Source organism: Coenobita brevimanus, chromosome 71 (genome assembly GCF_032717465.1).
Source record: "Coenobita brevimanus isolate Jiangsu-jjx chromosome 71, ASM3271746v2, whole genome shotgun sequence".
NCBI lineage: Eukaryota > Metazoa > Arthropoda > Malacostraca > Decapoda > Coenobitidae > Coenobita > Coenobita brevimanus.
Window position 1 is genome coordinate 55,221,652 of NC_137024.1, and position 10,000 is coordinate 55,231,651.

Here is a 10,000-nt window from a genome sequence, read left to right on the forward strand (position 1 = left end):
TGTATGTGTATCATGTGTATGTGTATTTCTGTGTGTACATCTAAAATCCACGTCCATCATTGACTACAACCATAAAACATTTACAATTTCATTTCTCTGAGTGTAAAAATCTGAAGCCTCCTGGTTATTGAGGACATTTTTACATGATCCTTATGAACCTCGCTCGTAAATGCTTTGGATGAGAAAATATTTACATTTTTACAGGCTGTCTTAGCTATTAAAAAGCACATTTATTTGTTCTCTAGGCTTTGAAAAATTTGTATGGGTTGTATTTTTTATTAAACCAGTTCATTTTCTATTATCAGTTTTTTGCTGTTTTCATTTTGTTAATCGGTGGAGTTATATTGAGTTATATTTATCCATCAGAAGCCTTGTTAGTTCTAGAGTTATTTGCTGAGCTGAATAAAATTGTCTGATGGTCGTAAGTGCAGAATAGAAAAAAAAAATGTATTGAATGGGTTAAATGCAAAGGATATTCGATTTTTTATGCTAAATTAAAAAGTCAAAATGTGTACCTCTAATAAAAAAAGATATTGGGTTAACCTGGAATTTTCATGGCCACGTGTCTTAGGTAACAGGTCATCTTCAGTTCATTCACGACAGGTATAAATTTTCTCTGATTAGAGGGGCCATCGTCTTGAAGGTAATGCGTTAGTCTTCTGCTTGATTTTTTTAGTAGTGTGAGGAGGGTAGCTGCTGTAGTGTATCTGAGAGAGAGAGAGAGAGAGAGAGAGAGAGAGAGAGAGAGAGAGAGAGAGAGAAAATAGCTTAGATTTATCCTGTCCTCCTAAATAACCCCGTAAATAAAGGCCATGCTCTGTTTTATCCTTATTTAAACAGTCACGTAGAGCTCATTGGCCTATAAAGTAGAGCCTGGAAAAGAGCTCGCAATATATGAAGGAAAAATGCGGTGATGGAAACGCTCATAAAGAGACTAATAATATGCAGTTCTCACATTCCCTCTCATATTAACTTACTGACGCTCACAAATGCTAACTCTTTTACACATAACAGAGCAGTATTTCGTGTTTAATCCCGGAACACTTAAAATGACCGATTTATTTTCATTCGGAGGAACTAGGTCACTCACACCTTAACACCTATTCGTAACTGATTTATTTTGCTTATTACTCCTTTATTCTCCTCCTCCTCTGTGTTACATAAATCCATCTACAATCGCCGTACTCTGTCTAAATAACGTACAAAAGAATATTAACCAGGCATATCCAAAAATAAGTCGCTAAGGAAGAGATGTTAGGGAGTCTCCTCATGCCACAAGAATACTGGCCTAAGTCGTTGTTACATAAATTTCGGTAGCCTTAGTTATGAGGGAGGAGTGAATCTTCTTGGTTACTAGTCAAATCAGCCCTCTAATCTGACAACACATGGCCACCAACTGAGCTGAAATGGGGTAGAGATCTTTGTCAAGTTAAAATAGTATGTGCTGTGATAATTTCAAAAACCCATATATCCACACACACACACACACACACACACACACACACACACACACACACACACACACACACACACACACACACACACACACACACACACACACACACACACACACACACACACACACACACACACACACACACACACACACACACACACACACACACACACACTCAAAACTGCGCACATTCGTATGTATTTAGCCTACACCACAAACTCGCACATTTACAAAGTGCCCACTTCTTCACACTTACACCCTCGCAAATGTCCACCACCACACCATTAGGGATATCATCATCATCATCATCATCATCTCACCTCCTCCTCCTCTTCCTCCTCTTCATCATCATTATCATCATCATCATCGCAGGCTTCGCAACATTCTGATCCACCTCCACCTTAGCTAAACATCCAAATATCCTTTCACTCCACATCCTCTCCCTCCATATCCTTCCCTCCACATCCTCTCCCTCCATATCCTTCCCTCCACATCCTTTCACTCCACATCCTCTCCCTCCATATCCTTCCCTCCACATCCTCTCCCTCCACATCCCCCTCTCCTTTCTTCCCGTCCTACCTGCGACCCAAACACGCGTAACATCAAAGTTTGTCGTTGGGAAATTTGCTTTGCCTACTTTGCATCTAAATACAGGAAGTAGTGGTGACGGAGGCGGGGTCAAACACTTACCTGCATAGGGCCATGTTGAGGTGTGTGTGTGTGTGTGTGTGTGTGTGTGTGTGTGTGTGTGTGTGTGTGTGTGTGTGTGTGTGTGTGTGTGTGTGTGTGTGTGTGTGTGTGTGTCAGGAGTGTGTGCAGATTTTTTTTCCTCGTGACGTAACTCTTGAAAAGGGAAATTGAGGTAGATGTCACAGAAGCTTACCTCATAGATTCTTAAGGAGATATTCAGGTAATTAAGGTCAAGCAACGAAGCAAAGGGATAAAAAAAAAAGTCAGGAGGAGAGAAAAGTTAAGATAGAATAAAAGATGAGGAGAGAGAGGGAGAGAGGAAGAATGGTACTTGAAAAAAGATAAAGAACGGGAGAAAAGTTAAACTGAAATAAAGTGAATGGGAAAAGAGAGAGAGAGAGAGAGAGAGAGAGAGAGAGAGAGAGAGAGAGGAAGTTAAAAAATGAGGTAAAAAGGAAAATAACAGAGATAAAGAGGTTGATAAAACATAGGTAACGAGGGAGAAAAGTCGAGGTAGGATGAAATGGAGATCAGAGAGAGAGAGAGAGAGAGAGAGAGAGAGAGTACTAAAAACAACTTTATTTTAACTTTCTGGGAGACACACAAACTTCCTTGGGTCAGTCCATTTGGCCTGGTTTGTTAGGGATTGATCTGTGTTTGGCTTTGATTCCAGTACAAACATTCTCTCTCTCTCTCTCTCTCTCTCTCTCTCTCTCTCTCTCTCTCTCTCTCTCTCTCTTTGTTTATATGTGTATGTATATTTATATATGCATGTGTGTGATTGTGTGTTATAGTTTGTATGTGATTTTTTTGTATGTGTCGTGTGTGTGTGTGTGTGTGTGTGTGTGTGTGTGTGTGTGTGTGTGTGTGTGTGTGTGTGTGTGTGTGTGTGTGTGTGTGTGTGTGTGTGTGAAGATGATAAAACAGACGAAGCCAATACCCAATAACTCAGGAACGCTTGAAAAACGAAAATTGTTTGCATTTTACAGCAACAATATATTTTTTTTGTCAGTAAGTCACAAGACAATGATTTTTTTAAAGATAATAATTAACCTTTAGATGTGAACGAATCAGAAATTCCCAATACCTACTAAGATGAAAACTTCTCTATTATATTCTGGTCTCCCTCAAACGATTTATCTATTAATTTATCTATTTATGTATTCATGGAGGGAAGGAGTGGAGAGGTATATGAGAGAAGGGGGTGTGAGTTGGGAGCAGGGCAGTGAAATGGCGGGGGACAGCGTGACGTGGAGGCGATTTGTTTGTGGCCACCCCTTACGGGATTAAGGCGACTGGCAATAGATAGATAGAACGATTTATTTATTTATTTTGGAAGGACCTTGTTGTGAAGGGCCAGGGAGAAGGCTTAAGTTTTATGCCTATTGATTATTTGAAGGTAATTTAGGCTGATATTACAAAGTCTCCATTAGACTCTTAGATGGCGATTTGTATATGTATTTTCTTTCATCCAGCAATTTTTCTCAGCTTTTGGAATGGCTTCTCGTATTGGAGGGGGAGAGAAATTTTAAGTGTGTGTTTTCACCTGATGGAACTCTGCCACTTCGATAACTCGGATGCTAAGATGTGGTTGCGTGAAATTCTGTAAGCCAGAAACAGGAATGAGTCTTCTTGGTTACTAGTAAAATTGATATCTTTGGCCATCAACCAAAGTGAAAAGTGATTAGGGTTCCTTGTCGGGTTGGAGAGAAGTGGTAGAAGGAATAAAAGATGGAGAGAGAAGTGAGAGGAGAAATAAGAGACGGAAAGGGAAGTGGGAGGAGGAATAAGAGACGGAGAGGGAAGTGGGAGGAAGAAAAAGGGACGGAGAGAGAAGTGGGAGGAGGCTTAAAAGATGGAGAGAGAAGTGGGAGGAGAAATAAGAGTGATGCGTGATGAAAGGAGGAGTGGAAGAGAAGTAGAAGAGTAAGTGGAAGGGATAAGGTGTATGAAATTTAAGAGGAAAAGAAAACAAGAAGAAAATGAAAGTGAGAGAGAGAGAGAGAGAGAGAGAGAGAGAGAGAGAGAGAGAGAGAGAGAGAGAGAGAGAGAGAGAGAGAGTTACTAGCAAAACTGAATTCCGCAAAGGGTATGAATTTTGGATCAGAATGGGAAGGGAGATGTATGATAAGAAAAATGGAGAGAGAGAGAGAGAGAGGGAGAGAGGGAGAGAGGGAGGGAGGGAGGGAGGGAGGTTAAGTAGAGCCAGGGGGTTCGTGGGAAGAGACCTGGACAAAATGACAAAATTTATCCCACAAGTTTGGTTCAAGTAGCGCCATAACTAACGCACTGACCCCAGGTTCCCTCACTCACTTTCTCTTTTTTCTCTCTCTCTCTCTCTCTCTCTCTCTCTCTCTCTCTCTCTCTCTCTCTTTCCTTTTTTTCTTTTTCAGTATTTTTTCTTTCCATCTTTTCTTGTCATGTTTTTTCCTTTAATTGTCGTGTTTTCTTTTTTAGTTGTTGACTCATATTTTTACTTCTGAGTCCTTTTTCTTGTTTTTTCCTGTTTTCTTTCGTTTTGTTAATATTGCTCTGTTTTTACTTTCCCTTTTTTTTTTTTTTACATATTTTGTGTCGTTTTCCATACTTTTTTCGGCTTTCTTTCTTTTCTGTTATTTATACTTTTCTCGTCTTTTCCCCTCATTCCTGTTTTCTCAGTATTAATGTACTTACTTTTCTCCTTTCAATCTTTATTTTGCTCATTCCGTTATCTCACCCTTTTTATTATAATTCTTTGTTTTTTTCATAACTTCTTCTCACAAGTGTGGTTAAGAAAGCTCCCTAGCACCTCTTCCTTAGCGATTTATCTTTGGTTATGGCTGGTTAATATCCTTTTGTACGTTATTTATTTAGAGTATGGCGATATTGGAAGGATTTATACAGCGTGGAAAAGGGTAATAAGGTGTAATAAATAAAATAAATCGGTTAGGAAAAGGTGTTAGGGAGCCATTTTATCCGATAAGAATATTGGCCAGTGATTCAGGTTAACCTCCTTCTTGCCCACTTTCTTTCGATATTTTCTTTGATGGATCTTACTTTATATTCTGCAGTTTCTCTCTCTCTCTCTCTCTCTCTCTCTCTCCTTCCTTCCTTCCTTCCTTTCTTCCTTCTGTTCATCGTTCCTTTCTTCTTTTCTTCCTTTCCTCCTCCTTTCCATATCACCCTCCCTCCTTCCCTCCAGTGTTTTTCTTGCCCCTGGCTTCTCTTCCTCCTTTCCCTCTCCCTTCCTCTATCCTTTCCCTCCCTTCCCTCATTTCCTCCAGCAGTGCTACATTTCTTTGCCCTACCTCCATCCCTCCCCTTCACATTCAGTCTCCTTCCTTTCCTTCCCCTCCCTCATTCCTTCTCTGCTCAAACCTTCTCCTCGCTCCAGCCCTCTTACCTTTTCTTTCCTTCCCTCCCTCCTTCCCCTCCCATCCCTTTCTTCCCCTCCTCCCTCCCTCTTTCCCTCCCTGATCGCTTCTTTCTCTCCCTCCGGCAGTCTTCCTACCTGTCACCCACACTCCTCCTCCCAATTTGCTTTCCTCCCATTCCACTATTTTGTTTTCTTCCTGCCACACCCATTTTCTCTCCTTTCCCTTGCCTCATCTTCCTCTCTTTCTTCCTCGCTCTCTTTCTTCCTTTCTTCTTTTTTTTTTCTTCCATCTTCTGTCGTCTCTTCCATTTTCTTTTCCATTTGGTTTCCTCTCATTTTGTTACTTTGTCCAGTTACACGATTTCTTTCTCCTCTCTCTCTCTCTCTCTCTCTCTCTCTCTCTCTCTCTCTCTCTCTCTGTCTTCCTCCCTTCCTTCTCCTCCATCACCTCTCATCTCTTTCTGTTATTTTCTTTCCTTTTTATCATCATATTTATTCTTCTCTTCGTCTCTTCTTTACTCTTTTCTCTTTTTCTTGGCTCTCATTTTGCTGCGTATTTTTCCTCAGTACCAGACGACATTAAATTTCCGTCCTCATCTCTCTCTCTCTCTCTCTCTCTCTCTCTCTCTCTCTCTCTCTCTCTCTCTCTCTTATGGCTTATATTTATCACTCTCCATCCGTCTCTCCCTGTCTTTCCTCTCCCCCATCACATCTCATAAATCACCTTAAGTACTTCCACATCAGATTGTCACTTGTTCCTGCTGTTGTTTTTGTTTGTTGTCTTGTTTGTTTTATTGTTGTTTTTTTGACGTTTTTATTGGTTTTCTTTTCGGTGATGTTTTGTGCTTGATTTTTTCTTTTGTTTGTTGTTTTGGTTGTTTTTTTTTTTTGTTATGTAGCTGATATTGTTTTCTTGATGTGTGGTTGATTTAATTTTTGCTTTTGTTGATTTTGTTGTTTTCTTGATGTTTTATGTTGATTTTATTTTGTTTTTTGCTGATTTTGTGTTGTTATTTTGTTGTTGTTTTCGTCATCCCATACATTTTAATTCAGTGACATCTTTTATTGGCTTATTCCTGTTGTTTGGGTAGTGGTTTTGTCTGGGGTGGGTGCGGCTATCAAATGTGCCCTTTGTCTTGTTTTCCCAGTGGGCTACAAATAAAAAAAAGACTCCCAAGCTGAATAAAATTGCCTGATGATAGAGAAATAAAGTGTTAAATTGGGCTTTGTTGAGAAAGGGTTAAATCAATATGGAGAAATAAGACAGGGAGACCAATACAGTTTTTATTTAGATTTGCTGTTTTCTTTTTCGTTTTTCTTTCCTTTTGTTTTCTTTCTTTCTTTCTTTTTTCTTTTTTTTTTTTTTGCCCGACTGCAGACTTCCATGCCACTGACATTTGATATACAAGGGATGGCATTCTTCCCTATGCTTTTATTTTCTTCTTCCTTCCTTTCTTATATGAATATCTCTCTCTCTCTCTGTCTCTCTCTCTCTCTCTCCATTTTTTCGTTTATCCCCTTTTTTCATACGGAAATTGAACGTTTTTCTGTCATCTTTTCTGTCGAACCTTAAGTTTTTCTTCTCATTCGTCTTTTTTCTCTCTTATCTTTTTTCTTGCTTCTTCGTTAATTGTTTTCAATATATTTTTTATCCTTGTTCCGTCTATTCTTCCCCTTTTTTCACTTAGTTCCGTCTTTTCTCCTTCTTCCACAGTCCCCCATTTACTTCATCATTCTATATATTCCCATTTTCTTTTCCCTCCTCCCATCCTTCTTCTCTCCTTTCTTCACCCATTTCCTCTTATTTCTCCTCTTGTATTTTATCCCCACTTTTTCGTCCCTCCTTTTTCCTAATCCCATTTTCCTCTCCCTCCTCTCATCATTCATCTCTCTTCATCCATTTCCTCTTACCCTTCCTCCTGCATTTTATCCCTCATTCTTCTTTCCCTCCTTTCTCCTCTCCTCCCTCTCTCTCTCTCTCGCCATCTATCCAGCCTTACGTAGGAGGGGATGAGAGTGTTTACGATTATAACAAATTTTACACTCGGTTGTCATTTTCCAACCATCCACCTTCCCTTTTACACTCCTTTTGATGCTCTCTGCCTCTCCTCTCTCTCTTCTCTCTATATATACAGAGATAGAGAGAGAGACAGATAGATGGATAGATAGATAGACAGACAGACAGATCCCTTTTTCTATGTCTCCTTAGATATTACAGTCATATACACAGTGTCATCCATCTTTTTGTATTACTCCCCATTTTATCTTTATCTTTCATTCTCCTCTCCTTGAATTTCCCTCTTCACCTTTTCCTATTCCATTTCACCAACTTCCTCTTTAGTCCTGATAACAAGGAATATCTGAAATTGAATTGTTCTTTTTCCTTTCGTTTTTATTTTCTCTTTTCTGTTACATTTTCCTACTTTATTTAGTAAGCATTTTATTTTTTCTCTGCCCTCTTTATCTCAGTTTACCTTTTTCCTATAGATTTATCGTTTTTTTCGTACCATCTTTTTTCATCTCTCTCTCTCTCTCTCTCTCTCTCTCTCTCTCTCTCTCTCTCTCTCTCTCTCTCTCTCTCTCTCACCTAAAGTACCAGATAATGTTAGCAATCCATCAGAACATCTATGACCTAAAGTTGACCCTGTCCTTTCCCCCATTTTCTTTATTGCCTCACTTTATCTTCTCTTTTCCTTTAGCTTTTCCCTGCTCCTCTCTCTCTCTCTCTCTCTCTCTCTCTCTCTCTCTCTCTCTCTCTCTCTCTCTCTCTCTACTTCCTATTCCTTCTAGTTATCTTTTTTCTATCATCGTCCTTGTCTTTCTTTCTTGTTTGTATCTGTTCTCTTCTCTCGTCTTGAACTTCCTTCCCCCTCCTCCATCCCATTTCTTGTCTCCTCCTCCTCCTCCTCCTCCTCCTCCTCCCTATCTCCATTCTTCCCTTCCTCCCTTTACTTTCTCCCTCGCTTCTCTCCGTATCTGGAAATTTTTGGCAGGCATCAGAAAATTTATGTTAAAAGTTCACCCTCTTCTTCCTTCTTTTTCTGTTCTTTTAAATCCTGTCTTCCTCCTTTCCTTCTCCTTCTCCTCCCTTTATTCATCTTCACTATTTCCTTGTGTCTTCCCCTTCCTCTGTTCTTTTTCTTGCATTCTTCCTTGCCTTCTTTCTTCCTACAGTTATTCATTTTCTCTCTTACCATGTTTTCTTCCCTCTGCATCATTTCATCTTCATCTTCTTCTCCTTCTTCTTCTTCTTCTTCTTCTTCTTCTTCTTCTTCTTCTTCCATCCCGCTTCCTTCTCCCTTACCTTGAAGACCCTTTGGTTATTGGCAATCGTTACAGAAGCATTTACGTATTCTGTTCCTCTTCCATTTATTCTTGTCTTCCATTTCTCTTCTTCTTCTCTTCCATTTTCTGTGCCTCACCTCCCTCTGTTTCTCTTGTCTCTTCTTATTACATTCTTCTTTTTCTTCCATCCCTTTCCTCCTCCTCCTCCTCGTCCCCTTTCGCTTTCCCATTTTCTCTGCCTCCCTTCCATCTGTTTTCCTCCTCTTTTCCCTTTACTCCTTCCTCTTCCCTTTTTGTTCTCTTAATCTTCTTATCCCTATATATATTCTTATTATTACCAAAGTTCCTCTTCTTCATTCTTCTTCCCTCTGTCTCCTGCTTTTTCCTTCTTCCTCTCTCTCTCTCTCTCTCTCTCTCTCTCTCTCCCCCCATCCACTCGCTCACCGTGAAGTGCTTGGGAATGTTGACAATCAGAAAAGAAACAGTAAACTAATCTGTCTTTCTCCCCATCCAACTATCCTACCTTTTCTCTCCCTCTTCTCGTCTCTTTCTCTCCCTTCTCCCCTTTCCCATTTACCTCTTAGGGCCTAACAATGTACAGTCTTTATAGAAATAGTAAAATAGTGATTCTTAGTCCTTTACTCTCTCTCTCTCTCTCTCTCTCTCTCTCTCACCTTGAAGAGTCTAAGGATGTTGGCGATCATGACAGAGACCGAGGACGAGGCGGCTCCTATGACCCCCACCACTGGCTTCGGGGGAGTGTAGATCGGCTTCTTCCCTCCCTTGCACTTGAAGTCTGAGGCGTCCTGGGTGGCAGAGAGAGAGAGGGGGTTAGTCTGAGAGAGAGAGAGAGAGAGAGAGAGAGTATAAAATATTCCATAAGATAGACATGTAGTTAATTCGAATACTGCCTCTGTATTTTGAGAGAGAGAGAGAGAGAGAGAGAGAGAGAGAGAGAGAGAGAGAGAGAGAGAGAGAGAAATATACGAAGTCACTACGAAGCACTTTTTTTTTTCCTTCCCTCTCACCCCTCCTCCTCCATCACCTCTCATATCCCTCTCTCTCTTCACCTGTCTCTCTCCTGGTAGTCCTCTCTTTCATGCTTTTTATCTCTCTTTCACACTTTCTATCTCACGCTCTTTCTCCTGCTCTCTTTCACTTTTTTTTTCTCTTTCAGACAGTTCTCTATACCTCTTTACGTTTTTCTTTTTTTG

At 40.2% G+C, this 10,000-nt stretch overlaps 1 protein-coding gene across 1 annotated transcript in view; it reads right to left on the bottom strand.

Annotated features, from left to right (window-relative positions):
• Positions 1 to 10,000, bottom strand: part of LOC145406784 (metabotropic glutamate receptor 8-like) — a 315,468-nt gene that overhangs the window by 188,694 nt on the left and 116,774 nt on the right. Inside the window, exon 2 of the mRNA XM_080277881.1 lies at positions 9,461 to 9,592. Coding sequence (XP_080134007.1) covers positions 9,461 to 9,592 — 132 coding nt within the window. The remainder of the gene's footprint in view (positions 1 to 9,460; positions 9,593 to 10,000) is intronic.